Below are 16592 nucleotides of genomic sequence, written 5' to 3'. Positions count from 1 at the left end.
GTGAATTTTCAAGCTTTGAACTCAGTGTGAGCTGTGAAGTCATAACCTGCTTTTGCCATCAATTTGCAAGCCTTGGAGTCGAATTTGTCTTTCATTCTCCTTTGGGGTAAGTTTTCTTCCATCAGGTCTATCTTTATCTCCTGCTTCATTATCTTAGTTAGTGGTGTAGTGAAGCTTTCTTTTAAGACTTTGATGTCACCAACCTTCAAGTCTTTTGGAGACTCCACGAACGATGACTCTCCTTTCATGCGCCTCGATGGAGGGACATAGTGCAAAACCGATGGATTTGAAGCATTTTCATCCTTCAAGATCATACTCTTTGTGTTGCTAGTGTATGTTTCACCCTTTCCAGAGTTAAAGGTTCATATACTTTCATGTGGTTTCCTGCTTGCAAGTGATTTCAGCTTTGAAATATCTTCTCTTTTTAGGAAAAATTTTGCAAGTAAAGCTTCTGAGATATTATCATTCTTCAAATAAAAGTTTGTGATACGAATTGAAGAATGAATAAAGAAATCATAATTGAAGCAAATGAAGAAGTTGAAGAGATGCAAAGCTTGAAAGTTAAAGAGTTACGTGGGCAACCCAAAAGTCGTAAAAGTAAATGTTTTAAGGAATTATGTATTTATGTGTTTTCATTTATTACGGTAGTTTAAAGGACATAAAATTAAATGTTGTGACCTTTCAATTCATATTTTAATTAGTATAAATAGGGTTGTAATTTTCACATTTAAAAAGAAGACTTTTGATGTATGCAATTTGAAATCTCATTTTGAGAGTTTTCTCTTAATTTGTAATTCTTGTGATAGAATAGAATGCATGCGAGCCGTTCAATCTAACCTTGATCAAGTTTGATTGGGGAGTGACTCAATTTAGAACCAAGTTTTCAAATCTTGCTTCTAAATCTTTGATCTAAGAGGTAATCTAATCCTAACTTTCTCTTGGTTGATCTAAATTAGTATAAGGAGGTGTTAATTTCTTATTTCAAATGTTCTTGCTACGATAATAACTTGGATCTTTGGATTGAGGATTATGATTGTCTTATCATTTGGTATCAGAGCATATAGGTTGCATCTTTGTGGCCTACTCTAGGATTGATTCTATCTTTCTTTCTTGCAAACTTTTAATTCTAGTTTTTAGTTACATCTCATATCATATCATTTCTTGTCTTTCCATCAATTGTTCATCATGTCTTTATCTTACTTCAATCTTATTACGTTTTACATATTAAAAAAAAGGTTGTGAAGAAAAGTAAAAAAAAAAAAAAAAAGATAGTTGAGAAGAAAAAAAAGAAGGTTGAAGAAAAAAATTATTCTTGCAATTATTCATACAAATTGTGTAATTAATCTTGAGTTTTTAATTATAAAAAAAATTACATTCTTGAGTTATTACATGTACTCTTCTATGTTGCTACCATTCCCTAGGTCAATTGCATGATCATTTAAATGTCTTTTCACCTTCATATCATTAATTGTTTAAGACTTTCAAATCTGTGACTTTCAAACTTCCTTCTCATCTTCCATTTTCTTTCTCCTTGTAAATTAGCGAATTTCACTTCATGCCTTAAATTTTTAGATCAGCCTCTCATCTTCAACTTCCAAGAAGGGTAGTTTGTCAAATTCATTTCTTAAAACATTATATTTGCAAATTAATTTATATGTTTAATTTCATTCGAAAATTTTGTTCTTCCTTTTTTGTTTGAATCTTTCATTTTTTGTTCTTTTTGTGGTTAGCTTTATAATTATTTTGTCTTGCTTATATTGAATAGCTCACTATTTCAAGAATTGCATAGCCCTACTCAATATCATAATTTAGCTACTTTCCCAAATAGCTTACCTTTTGTGTGTAAACACGAGTGTTCCGAGACAAAATTTAGTGAGTTGAGTGTGTGAGATTTTTTTAGTTAGAGATAATGTTTTGTCAAGAAAAAAAATCATTGTGTTGCCTACAACTATGATGCTCAATTTTAGAAAACTTTACGAGGTGAATTGGTAGACATATGATAATCCATTTATATGCCTAAGGAGGAAATGTCAAAAGTCACCACTGCAAAATATTTCGAAAAAGTTTGGTTGAATTAAACTAATCAGTTGAGTACTTATGTACGTTGACTCAACAGTTGAATTTATGAGACCAAAATTTGAAGAAGGTTAGTGTTCCTACAGAAATTAGGCCTATTGTTTGGTAAAGAATGACAAAGTTGAAGACGACGTACTTTGTAAAAAATTATCTAATTTTATTGTAACATCTAATCCTGAAGTTCATGTTGATCTGGGTGAGTTAGAGAAAAAAGAGGCCAAAACAAAAGCGTGTAGTTTGATTGAAAATGATATTTGCAAGAAAAAGTGTGGGAATGAAAAGCATGAGGATAGTTTATGGCCTAGAGAGAAAAATAAAATAAAAAAGTTGAAAAGTAGAGCTATTGTGAGAAAGTTAGTGAGATTAAATCTATTTTGTTTACAGAACAAAATATTTTTTACCTTATATACAAAAGAACTTGTTTCCTAATCGGTAAGTTCAACCCAGGTTTTTCTAGTGTTTGTTTTGAGTTCTTACAGGAAGCCAAGACACTCATAAAGATGCTTGATTCGAAGGTTGCTTCTAAAATCAACAATGTCATGCGGTATATGTCTTCCAAGGCCAAATCAATGAGGAACCAATCAAATTTCTCCTCAAAATTAAACTATAGCAACATGTTTACGATTTTTAAAACTAGGAAATGGCCATGGAGACACTTTTGGAAGAATCATTATTGGTTTTCGAAGAATCCCAAGCAGAGTTCCATGAATAACTTATATATGAAATTTCATGACTACAAAATTATTGTACAAGACGAGGGAGATGAGAATTATGGTTTCAATGTCACTCCATTTTGTTCTTTTGATGTAGGTGATGAATTTCTTGATTCGAGGATAAATCCTTTTGAAGAGGGAAAAATGATGAGAATCATGGTGTTCCACTCGTTTCAGAAGGACCAATTATAAGATCTAAAACATAAAAGATTCAACAATCATTCATTCTTCACGTACAAAAATGGATAGTTCACGATGAATTTCATGTGCCACATACTAATACAAGAGACGAAGGACCATTTGGAGTTTTGAAGGTTAATGTTTTCTCGATTGAAGTGGGGGGTAGGCATTAAGCTTCCATGAAATCAACAATTTGAAGACCTCATGACTTACTTAATATCACATTTTTATTGTATTTCCATTTGTTTTAATTTAACTAGTTAGGGTAACTACCATTAATAGCTTAGTATTAAAGATGGTGGTTGGGAATTAGTTGTTGGAAGATAAAAAGTTTAGTTAACGTTTTAAAAACTTTTGGTATTTTCATTAATTAGGATAGAACCTCTATAAGGCTATATAATGCATTTATCGTTTCATTTGTAAAAAAAAAAAAAAACAAAAAAAAAAAATGATGAATGCAACTTGAAATCTCATTTTGAGAGTTTTCCTTTAATTTGCAATTCTCGTGATAGAATACATGTGAGTCATTCAATCTAACCTTGATCAAGTTTAATTGTGGAGTGACTCAATTAAGAACAAGATTTCCAAATCTTGCTTCTAGATCTTTGGTCTAATAGGTAATCTAATCCTAACTTTATCTTGGTTGATCTAAATTAGTATAAAGAGATGTTAGTTTCTTATTTCAAAGGTTATTTCTACAATAATAGCTTGGATCTTTGGATTGAGGATTAAGATTGTCTTATCATTGCAGGTGTGAAGTGAGATTCAACCTCTGAGAATGGGTTAGAGTCGGCTTCAAACTTTTTTACACCGTCTTGATAAAATTTAAAGCACTAATTCAGTGTCGAAGTTACTACTCCATTTCCATGAATCCAAGAACGACCTAGTAACAACTTGTAAGTGGTCCTTGAGCCTATGACATGAAACAATACATTAGCCTTTAGATCGCCTATTGTGAGTTCCAAGTGTATCATGCCTATTGCTCTTTGATTGCCTGAGTTGAAACCTTGAACTTTTAGCTTGCTATTTAAGTGCTTATTCATCAAGATGCCTAATTGCCTCATAGTCGACTTCGACATTATGTTGACAGTTGATATGCTATCAATGAGAATCTGGTCGACTCTCTGTTCTCGAACATATCTAGAAATATACAATGGTCTATTATGAAGTTTAGATTCCAATAGCAATCTCTGATTCGAGAAGTCTATAGACATGAAATAAGAAGCACTCTCGTATGTTTCGCGCACTCGAACTTGATGCTCTTGAATTTAAGAATACATCAATAGGATGGTTTTGGCCTCTTGAGGAAATGATAACAGATCCTCCACATTGAATCTCGATTGGTCTTTTGACACTCCCTGTTCTTCTAGTAATCTTGGAGAGATTCTTTCTTCCTCCATTGTGTTGATAGCATGACACGCAACGACTTCTGGATGTTCATCCTGATAATCACAAAAGAAACTTTTTGAAGGGAAGTTTGTCAAGGTTACTAAGCGCTGAGGTCGAGAAAAATTCATGTCTTCCTCCGAGCTTAAGCTTTTAAGTCTTCTTCTTTTTCTTATTCTTTTGAGCTTTATTCCCTCTTCTATAATTTCGATAAGAGTGAGACTCTTTTTGGGGCATAGTCGACTGTCTTTTCTTTCGGTGGGTCACAACTATCCACCCTTCATCGTCTTCTTTGATCGATCTTTCCTCTCCTTGAGGATCCTCATATGAGACTTCCTGATAGAATTGGACAACTACAGGCTCAAAGGTCCCAACTAAACCAAACTTTTCCTTTGCTAAAAAATCAATCTTAACAGAGGAGCATCTGACATTATCGTCACTACAACATGGTTTGTTTGAGCTAAGTCTAGCTCAATTTTTTTTCTCACAAGTCAACCTTAGAATTAGCTCCTCCAGCACAAAAAAGTTATCTACTAAGTGACTGATGACCCGATGATACTTACAGTAGTTGGGATCATCTACCTTTCTTGCTTGTCCAAATCGCTTACATATTTTGGCAGCTGGATCAATTGCTTCTCCAGTAGTTGCTCTAGCATGTCTATGATATATGAATCAGAAAATGAGTACACTTTTTCCTGTCTTTCTTTTCAAGTCAGACGTTGCCTCTCGCTTCCATCATCCATCTTCTCATCTCTCGCTTCCATCATCCATCTTCTCATCTCTCGCTTCCTTTCTTTTGGAGAACTTCAGCGAGATCGTGTTCATGATCATAGATTCTTTCATAATGCTTTTCATTATCTTTTCGGCATCCTTCATCTCTTTCTTGTCTTTCTTTACTTCAGAAATAGGAAAATCTTTAGTTCCTCTTTTGGCGATGCTCAACCTCATATCATGAGCTCGAGTTGCCAGTTCTTCAAATGTGTAGTGCTTTATTCCGTGCAAAATGTAGAGGAGTCCCAATGCATGCCTTGGGTGCACATTTCTATTAGAACTCTCCATCAATTGATGTAGTCGATAACTAGCTCTCCCTTTCTTTGTTTCGTGTTTGTAAGTTCCATCATACTTACAGTACGCCTAATGCTGTAGAAGAGGTTGAGAAACTCCTTTTCCAGTTGTTTCCAATTGTTTGTTAGAATTTATGTCATAAAACTCGTAGTTTGTAATCATATTCTATTCAATAAAGTCGTTATTGATACTATAATATTAAAGCCAATAAACTAAGGTCAAACGACTATTATTGAGTAAACTTGAACTTTATGTAGAGACATAAAAGTAGATCAAGTTTGAGTATATAACACTGAATATGGTTGGACATCTTATTCTGGGGACACTATGGATGTTGTCTGCTTTGTAGTTAGCACAAAAGATGTGATCCTAAATCATTCATGTAGAGACATGGAAGTGTGGGCATTCTATGTAAAGAGTTTACATAAGACTGGAACCACAGAAATAGTCACTTTTAAGCTATAACATCGTTAACTTTAATAAAATTGACTATTTCGTTTAAAGATATCTTATGTAAACTTAATCTTAATCCTGAGCTAACTATGAACTTCTGTTCACACATAATTATTCTTAGATCTTGTAAGGGCAGATGACGCTAGTCCAATAAGCCTCCCATTTCAAGGATAAGAATTGGTGGATATCTATGGACATATGGTACAAGACGAAATTCACTCCTACTCGCTTTAGGGTTAGTAGATACGTTGTTCCTTAAGGACTGAATCCAAGTCTTGAACAAGTGGTCACACCCTCTCATGGTCCCAAGAGGGATTCGATTTAAATGTTGGACCTTAAACCAATTGTTCAATAGTGGATCAGTGGAACTTAAGGAGCAAGATGTAGTCTCAGGGGTAAAATGGTACTTTGACCCAATTGAGATTACGAACAACCTGTGAATGATTAACTTACTTATCATGGTCGTATCACATGGACACAAATATATCTATAGTGAGGGGAGTGCAACTACGAGACTTTAGTGGAATAACCTGTTAGATAACGAAGGTTGATTAACTCGATCTAAAAGAGTTTAGGTAGTTAATCTCGAATCGTTGGAGCTCATGATCTATAGGTCCATTAGATTCTTCCGCTAAATCACAAGGAATCAACTTAGAACATTATGATGGAATAATTCGAATTGTTCGAATTAGGTAAAGAGAGAGAAATCGACGAATATATTTGATATAGTCATCGGTTATAAGTTTAAGATAGAGCTTCACGTTTAAATGTGATTCAAATATTAAAAATATAAATATGGATTCATATTCGGAAGCTCGAAATTGATGAACAAAGTTGTGAAAAGTCAAAATGTTGACTTTTGACTTTGAAAAATCAAACTTTGATCGACTTTATATTAAAATGTGATTTGAATTTTAGAAAAATGAATGTGGATCCATGCTCGGGAGATCGAGATTAGTCAAGACGGACAAAATGGTAAAAAGTCAAACTATTGACTTTAGACTTGAAAATGTCAAACTTTGAATTTGGTTTAAATGTTGAGTCACCATATTGCCCTTAGACTAATTTAAATAATTAACACTTGTTGAGATTTGACAAGCTTATCACTTGCATGTGATATGCAAGTGGCTTATTGCATGTAAGACACCTATCCCACTAAGAATGTCAAGTGGTGAGGTAGGAAAGCTGTTGCATATAGTTTACTTGTAAAATGGTTTTATGCAAAGATGAAAGGACTCTTTGTTTGAAAAATGTAAGAATTAATTTTGTAATTGAGAATTACAAAAATAAACAAATAACATTTTTTACCATAAAAAAAAAATCTAAAAGTTAGGTTACTCCAAAAGATACCATCTCTATTTTTTTCTCCACCATTCAAGTCCCACAACTCGGTTCCAAGTTCGGAGAATAGCAAGTCAACTTTAGTGGTAGTCTCGACTTCAAATTTGTGAAGAGAATACAAGAGAAAAAAACTTCAAAGGTAAATTTTTCTATTAACCTTATCTTTGCTTATATTAGGGTTATTATGCATATTGATTACTAAATTCATTTAGTTGCAATTAGAGTAAAGTTTGTTCCTTTTACCGTTGCGCATGTCAAAAGTTTCCATCATTGTTAATGCTTTCTGGCTCTAGATCTATATACCACTCAAAAGCATTTCTTTTCAAGCTTCGAACAAACTATCTGACTAGTTAATCTCCTCTTGATTTTGCATTCTCGCATGTTTCGATGAAGTGGGCGATGTGCTGTTTTGGATTGCCCTTTTCATCGAATTTCTGAAATTTTGGAGGTTAGTACCAAGATGCATTCTCAAGTTATCAATTCTTTTGGTATACGACTTAAAGTACATGAAAGAAGACTGAGATGAGCCTTTATACTGAGTTTTAATGAAGTTCGTGATCATATCTTGTAATTGTTGAACTGAGAGGGAAGCCACAGAAGTCGATTGTTGTTGTGGTTGATTTTCTTGCACCACCTTCTTCCCTTTATCACAAGCTTTGACAACGAGAATTTGACTCGATTCAGCAGTTTCACGTATCTGCATTTGCTCTCTTAAAGCTACGATTTCCTGTTTTCGTTCATCAATAGCCTTCATCAGGAAATTAATTTCTCTCCATCTCTACCATGGCAGCCTCAACCGTTAAATCAGCCATCATGACAAACATCACATCAGAGTGTGTCTTTGACTTGGTAGAGGCAAAATCAAAGTCATCACATAAAGGGTTTTCCTTGATAACAACCCCAACCTTATGAGACTCCCATCAATTACTTAAGGATGCTCTGCGCGATGATAGAACCTTGATCTTGATATTGGATGATCCTCTTAGAACGATTGTGGGTGATAGATCCCATGTACGTGTCGCTTACAACAGAAGATTTGGATGCCACTTTCTTGATGTCATTGGTTTGCTTGTAGATTTAGATGACGAGAGAGAGATGAGAGGTAGAGATTGTCCCACTGGGCGTGCCAATTTGTTCGAACTAGATGTTAGGAGAAATTTGATTCATGGAGTTGAACTTAAGTTGATGTTGTAGTTTCGTTGATTTGATGCGATGTGCTTCGATCTCTAGAATTTGATCCTTTAATTCTCTCTTGATTGGATGCTTATATTTGATTTGAGAGGGGAGCACGTGATGTTCTTGAAGTTGGAGTCTTGGAAGAAAACTTGTATCTTCAAAGAAGCTTTAATCTTCGAAGATGATTAGCTTCAGGAGTTAGAAGTGTTCTAGCTCTTAGGAGAATTCTCTCTAGACCTACTAGACTAAAAAAAAAACATTTCATTTGTAGAACTCTTCGAGTTATCTGGTGAGCTTTATGTACTTGAGTCTAGTTGGTTCATGAACTAGACCTGGGCTCAACCACATGGAACCACATGGATTTGGGTTATATTTAACATTTGGACTCAATTAAGCTTTTTTTAGTCCATTGAACTTAATCGTGCGTTTTTTTAATTTTGATTTGAGACAATTTCTTAATTAATCTCAAATTCAATTATTTAAACTTTTCATAATTAATTTAGTAAATGACAATTTGTAATTGGTCTAAAAATTTCCAACTTTGAAACTTTACAATAATTAAAAAACATTTGACAAAGTATTTACCCTTAATTAATGTAATGAATAAATGTATTTAATCTTTTAGTAGTTTTGTTTAGTAAAATAATTCATTAATACATCAACTAAACTACAACACTTAAAGGTGAAGTTGAATGCTTTAGTTATAGTCAATGAATCAAGGATTAGGGTCTTTAATTGTAATCAATAGATCTCATACTAGATATTCACTCTTGGTACAATTCACTTTCAAATAAATATACTCTAATAATTATCGCAAACCAAAGATAACTTAACTCATTCATTTGGCAAGACTTGATTCCATCCCGCTTAGTTGTTATTGTTGTTATTGAAAACGGACATAATTTAATCTCAATTTGAACCTTGAAAAATTAATCTCAATTTTATTTCACCCATCGGAAAAGGCAAATGAACAAAAAAAAAAAAAAAAGGAAGACGTGGGACGTGAACTCAGACCAAGCTAGGCTAATAGAAGTTGATTATAGAAGAGCATCCATTTCACCTCATTGGCTATAAAACTGTCGAAGTACAGAACAAGAATCTGAGATTCAGGCGCTTTTGTTTTATGCGCAATGGCGATTTCCACAAATTCCTAATCGAACAAAAACATTGTTTACCGAATAAAACCCTTCTTTTTCTTTTTTCTCTTTCTCTGGGGTGGTGGTGTGTTTGGTGTTTCGGGGGAGGGGAGGTTGAAACTAAAGGTAGTACCCACTAGCCACAGCTCAACCTTACATGCCGAGATGCAGCAGAGCATGCTTTGCACAAATAGTACGAGTCATCCTCCTCCCACGCCACACACTAGAAACCGTACAGATCACACCATATATTTATTCTTCGCATGTCTATCAAATTTCTTTGCATCATCCTGAACGAGGAAACAACACGGTATTAGAAACATGAAACAAAGGATCAAGCTGAAATTGGTACAGCCGCATCTACTTACGTGGAATATAAAGCCAATGCTCTCATTGTAATCAAGAAACTCCTTCCACTGTTTTCCAATGCTCGCCTGGCCAAAAAAAAAATAGAACGTGTTAAAATTTATTGAACTTAAATGAAGTTCATTGTGTGTGCCACTGCCAGAATGAAGTACTGTACTGATGTGGAGTACATTATGCTGGAGAAAATATCTGGGTTGTAAATAAATTACTTGATCTTGTGGTTATTACCTGCGCAGCTTCATTGGAAGCATTTTTTGTCCAAATCGATATTTTATCCTGCCCAGATCTAACATTAACAACTGCTCCACAAATTTCATCACCACAGTCAAACTGTTCTCCGATCATAGCAAGCAGCTGTTGGAAATAATTGATTGTTAGAAAAAACAATAATGATAAAATAGAGTCTTGAATACCTTTGCTTGTGTATTCCCACTAAAATTTTAAGAAAAATAATAATTAAAAAGCAGCTTATGTGTCAAATTGAACATGGAATTCGGGGTAATACCGTGTACAACCAGCCATTATCAGATTTTCCCCTTGAAAAGTTCACAGTCCACTTCCCTCCACTCGCACAAACAGGATCTTCCCATTTAGGCTCAATTTTATGTTTGAAGCAGTACAAATCTGCCCTCAACGCCAATTTGCTTGGATGATGAATATTGTTGTAAACACTTGAAGCAGGGAAAAACAAACAAATTGATCAACCAATCACACAAGGAATGTAGAGATAAATTAACAGCCAAGCAAAAGAAGAAGTGTTGTATGTCAGTAAAAGCTTTCATGAAGATGACGGACATGTCAATACGAAACAACCATGTACAATTTTAACTAATGAAGGCGTAAAAAAATGGAACCCTAAAACCAAACCATCCAAAAACAAATAAGGATCTTAACTAATTAATAGAAGCAGCAGAATAAGCATCAAAACAGGAACATTTCAGAAGCAAACTTCGCATGAAAGTGCTTTAACAATTTTCTATTACATTTAAAAAGTAAAAAATAAGATAAAATAGGAAGCCCTGTCTGATAACCATTTGATTTCTATTTCTGGTCCTAAAAATTAAGCATATAATGACTACCACTTCCACGCTACCTACTTTTTAACGATGTTAGCAGAATCCATGCTAGGTTTGAAAAGAAAAATAGTTATTTTTTTTTTTTTTTTTTTGTCCTTGGAATCAAGCTACAAATTCAAATGTTACCTTGAGAGAGATTAAGACCATTATAAAGAAATTGTTAGAAAACAAATTCAATTATCAAAAACCAAAAATCAAATGGATATCAAACAAGCGGAGTGTCCAAGCCAGGAGGCAGGCAATAATGCACCTCAATCATCCTCATTCCTTACTGATCAACACTCGAGACTTTTATGACTGTCAAAATATTAAAACCAGGTAGGTAGCAACAATAGCCACCATAGCTAAAACTCATTTCCTTTGAGAACCGTAACACATTCACCCTTAATTGACCACTAGACCAACTCATAATATATTTAATTCAAAAAGTATAATTTATAAAGCCAAAAGCTCTAGAAATCAGTGACCACAACAAAACAGAGCAAATAAGAAGGAAGGAGGCAAAGATGGTAAGCTAAACCAGCAATCGTAGATGGAAAAACAAGAAATAAGGGAAAACGGTTTTGAGAAATCAACGACGATTGATGATCCAAACTCATCCAAATTTAGTTGCTGAAAAGAAGAACAATGGTCGAGGAATCTTAGTAAAGATAAATCAGCAGAAGTGACTGTTTATATAAATTCAAAGCAATTTCCAAGTACCATTAATTTTGTAGCTGCTCTCATAAAATAAGTTTGTATAATTGCAAGAATAACTCATGATATGATATCTGATCGTCAAGTTTTAGCAACGGACACATGATCAAAGTATTTCAAATTAGAGAATATTCAAAAAAATAATCTATATGGATGTCAAAAATAAATTCTTCAACAGAGCTCCTAAACAAAACCCTAAGGAGGGTTTTCAAAATACATACAAAAAAAGGAGCAGAAAATATTGCTTCACAGATGTTCCTCCTAGGTCCATGCATATACCAAGAATATCAAAAGAAAAAATTCCATCCAATCAAGACCCACGACAAGAAAATAAAAATTCCTTCAAGTTTCTACATTATACAGTCCCCTCTCTCCAGCCCTCACATTCATAATCCCTTCTTTGTCTTACCTTACTTCCAATCAAATACAACAAGAGTAAATCAACGCAACTAAAACACAAAAAGAAGATAACAAAATTTCAATTTCCTAATATTCTACCTCACCAAGTTTCCTAAATTTTCCCTAAAGCGAACCAAGAAACGCCAAAAAAAAACAAAAAGAATCGAAAGCAAGAGAGAGAGAAAATTAAAAACAAAATAAAATTCTACCTCCAGAACTCCTCGACAGTGGAGAAGGTATAGATCGGTCGCATAGACGCACCCCAGGTGGCTTGCTTGGATTTGGCAGATGGGTTATCAAACCAAAAGGTCCAAGAGTGCTCAAGAGGGTGAGGCTGATGAACTAAGGCCGCGGTCAAATTGGAGGAGTCAAGGTCGTCATCGCCGACGATCTCACCTTCCTCAAGTTCCTCATCTTCCTCACCGCCACGTCCTCTAGGGTTTTGATTAGCAATGGAATTAGAAAGATCTTCCGCCGATGTAGCTTTGATCGTATCTTCAACTACCATTTTCGGTTTTCGGTGCTTTGTGAAATGGAGTGTTATCTGAAGAATCGAATCAATGGAAAGAACCGAAGAAGAATGGCACTGCCCTCGGAATTTCTGTTAGGCGTTTGAGTCGGCCTTTTTGTACAATTTTCAACTTTAAACCTTTTATCCCTTGGGCTTCGCCTTTCCTTTCATAGTTCATATTTCATATGTATATTATTCAATGCTTTTTCTTAATTATTATTACATCCCATTGAAAATTTCTTTTAAATAATAAACCGGTAAAAAAGAGAGGTAATAGTGAAAATGGGGAAATTTAGTATAACAAATTGAAAAAAAAAACTAAAATATATTAAGAATTTTGGTTAAAGATACGTAACTTTTTGGATTTTTTTTATCCATTTATACTCCTTATATATCGTGTACTTACACAATACCATACAGATACACAATCAAAATATCATACCTACCTCCAAAATATTAACTAATTTATGATATTTATGGGATTAACAAGATTTCTCCAATATCCTGCAATATTAACTAATTTATGATATTGATGGAATTAACAAAATTTCTCCAATATCTACGTATAATTTCTAATAAATTTTTAGATTTGTAGTATTTAAATCATATTAATTAACATTTATTTATTTAATTCATAAAATTTATGTTTAATAAATATTTTCTCTAAAAAATTGTTAAAAGATTTTCAATTGTTTCCAGTAGATTTGATAGTATTTTAAATTCAAATAATATGAATTCTAATCTCTAAGATAATGGAAATATATTTTCGTATGATTTATAATTTAAATTATTTTAAAAAATTTATTAGACAATATATAGTTATTTTAATTTGTATTTCAAAATGTGATAGAAAATTGGTAAAATAACATTTTGAGAATATGATATATTAGTTATAGCACATTATTTTAAAATTTTACAAACATGGCAAAAAATTTACTTCTCTATCTTAAATTTGTCATTATTTCTAAATTGTCCTTCAATAACGTATTTGATATTTTTCTCTTTTTAATAATGTCATACTCATTATTTATTTATTTTCCAACTTTTTAAGGCCCTGATTATTTGTTTATTCTTATACTGGAAAAATTATTTATTATTCATGTCTTAATCTTAATTTTAGAATATCAAGCAATATAAAATATAGTGGTTGTTGATCGGAGTAATTTAACTTCATTTGTATTTTTTTTTTTTTAATTTTATTCGATGTGTATTTTGAGTTGAATCTAATTATAAATTATTTTGTTTTATATTTTTACATTAATTTTACTTTTATTTTATTTTGACTCAGTTTTATATGTGATATACTTATATTATATGTATTAGTTGGTTAATATACTTACTACGTGATTTTTTTGTTTTTTTCAAATTTTGTGCAGTTCATTAGAGTATTATTAAGTATATGAATGATGTAACTCAGTGTATCATTATCAAGTATATCAACAATATATTGTTAAAGCATATTAGTAAAGTGAATCATTATCAAGTTTATGAATCAAGTTTACAAGCGTATATCAAGTGTATAAGTAGGACTTCAAGCATATCAAATGCATTTAATCAATCAATTGTATAAGTGAAGAATACTAAATATATATACAGTGCATCAGGTGTATCAAACATATATTAGTAATGTTTCAGGTGTATATCAAAAGGTATCGAGTGTATAAAACATCAAGTGTATCAATCAAATGTATTTGGTGTATCAATAAGTATCAGGTGTATCAAAAGATATCAGATGTATAAGACGTGTATGAAGTGTATCAAACGTATATTAGTAACGAGGGCATTTGTGATATTTTACCTATTGATGTATGAGTTAGGCGTCGTTTTTGCCATTTTTGCAAATAATAATGTGTTATGCATTTAATTATTATAACTTACTTTTTCATTTTTGCAAGTATTGATTGATTTTTATTTAAAAATAATAATAATTTATTGTGCGTCTTTTATTAAAACAATGTATTTAATTTGCAAACAACATTCAAATTTGGTAAATTTTAACTAAATTTGCTATTTTGTTGCTTGATTTATGCTAATGACAAATATATATACAAGATTTTCAAATTTGTTATATTTTAAACAATTTATTAAATAATACATAATATATACTTTTAATAAAAAACTGAATTTAAATTTTAATATATATTTTTAATAACAATTTTAATTTAAATTTTAGAATTTAATTATGCCTCAATGACATTTTTGTAATTATTTGAATCTTCTTCTTCTAGGTTTTATTAGAGAAAAGAAAGAGATTGAGAGAGGGATAGCCGACAAGAGACAAACACAGTGTGAGAGAGAATTTTTTTCTTGCAAACAAGAGAGAAGAGCTCAAATGAATATTGAATGTATGAACCGATTTGAGTGAACGAACTCACATATGCTAAGATGTATATAAATTTTGAATTCGATGGTATAATTTCATGATTTCAACTTTATTATAATATCAACAATGTTTCCTTTTTCAACTTGAAGCTTTCAGCTATGGTTGTTCCACAGGTGTATAGTCAAACTCTTGGATTAATGTGTCTCAATTTTGTAATTACTCATTTCAAATGAATTGCATCTGTTGGACGTTGAAATAGATTTTAAATTTTGCGGGCATGAGGTGAAGCTTTCCATTAATGACAACTTTTCTAATTTTTATGTTTTTGCAAAAAAAAAATTTATATAGGACAAGTTATTTCAATTACAGCGTATTTGAAATTTAGGTTAATAATTATATTTTTCATACTGGATAAAGGCATTTGAGGGAATGTTTTATTTGTTTATTTTTCATGTTTTGCTATTCTAACAATTTAAATTTAGCTATGCTATTTTCTCAAAGTAAAACTCATAATTTATTATTTTCCTCAACAACCCTAAAAAATATTTACAAAGCTAGCAAAATATTACAATGATATTTTATTACATTTATAAATATTTTTATTTATTTTTCTACGGTTCATAATTACAATATATTTAAGATGATATTTTATTACATTTATAAATATTTTTATTTATTTTTCTATGGTTCATAAATTTATCTTACCAGGATGTGTGACGTGAATTTATTTGTTGTTTTTACAATTTTTAAAAACTATTATGTTGAAACGAGATTTTAAACTTCAACTTACTTATTCTCGAACGGTATCCTATTTTATTATTTGTAAATATAGTTTAATTGATTATATTATAAAACACATAAAGTTTCTAAGAAAGAGTACATATCAATCTTTTTATAGTTAGACCAAATATATGTATATACTCGTACATGTAAGACTAATCCAACGTTCTATATATAATGCCTTTAATTGTTGTGATTCTCTAAATTATCATGTAAACTATTGTTTTTAATTTCATAAATTACAAAAATATAGTTAGTACATATATTTAAGCTAGTCAACATCAAGTACTTTTGTTATTAAATATACAAACTACTGCCTAAAATTAAGTACTTTTGTTATTAAATATACATACTGCCTAAGATTAAGTACTTTTGTTATTAAATATACAAACTACTGCCTAAAATTTACTTTATGAGATCTATTGTATCAATAGATACAAAAACCTAATATATGAAATCACATCCTAATATATGAAATCACATGTCATTTAATTTGGGACGAGTTTGAAACTCAAAAGTAGAATTTGGGATGAGTTGAGACTTGAAAGTCGTGTACTGTATCTAATTTCTTGAAATAAAAATACCATAAAACTAAACTCACTTTAAGTTTGATACACTAATTACTTGTAATGTACCAATACATATTAAGTTTGATACACTAATTACTTTTATATATCAAATAACCAACCATGAGAAAATGTGTTATGAAGCAAAATTTTCAAATAATTGAAAACTACAGAGTCGTACTTTCTAATTTCCAAAGCTACAACCAGTGATAACGCCAAAATAGATACAAGGCTCAACTGCCTCGTCCAACATAAGTACAAAGAAAAAATTGCAATAACAACCATTATACACACGAAGATATAGACTTTGAGTTCACACTTTTGGTCCAAGATTCAACATGCATGATCG

The 16592-nt window shown here is 31.8% G+C and overlaps 1 protein-coding gene across 1 annotated transcript; it reads right to left on the bottom strand.

The window, feature by feature from the left end:
- Positions 1-9398: 9398 nt before the first annotated feature.
- On the bottom strand, positions 9399-12743 carry LOC101206312 (eukaryotic translation initiation factor 4E-1). Its single transcript, XM_004147349.3, has 5 exons — positions 12273-12743; positions 10398-10563; positions 10121-10246; positions 9895-9960; positions 9399-9816 (listed from the first exon to the last, which is right to left on the bottom strand). Exons 1-5 carry the CDS (start codon positions 12569-12571, stop codon positions 9766-9768), a joined length of 708 nt encoding a protein of 235 aa, XP_004147397.1. The 5' UTR covers positions 12572-12743; the 3' UTR covers positions 9399-9765.
- Between the last annotated feature and the right edge of the window lie 3849 nt (positions 12744-16592).

This window comes from Cucumis sativus, chromosome 1, assembly GCF_000004075.3.
Source record: "Cucumis sativus cultivar 9930 chromosome 1, Cucumber_9930_V3, whole genome shotgun sequence".
NCBI classification, from domain to species: Eukaryota; Viridiplantae; Streptophyta; class Magnoliopsida; order Cucurbitales; family Cucurbitaceae; genus Cucumis; species Cucumis sativus.
This window is presented reverse-complemented; position numbering and strand designations above follow the sequence as displayed.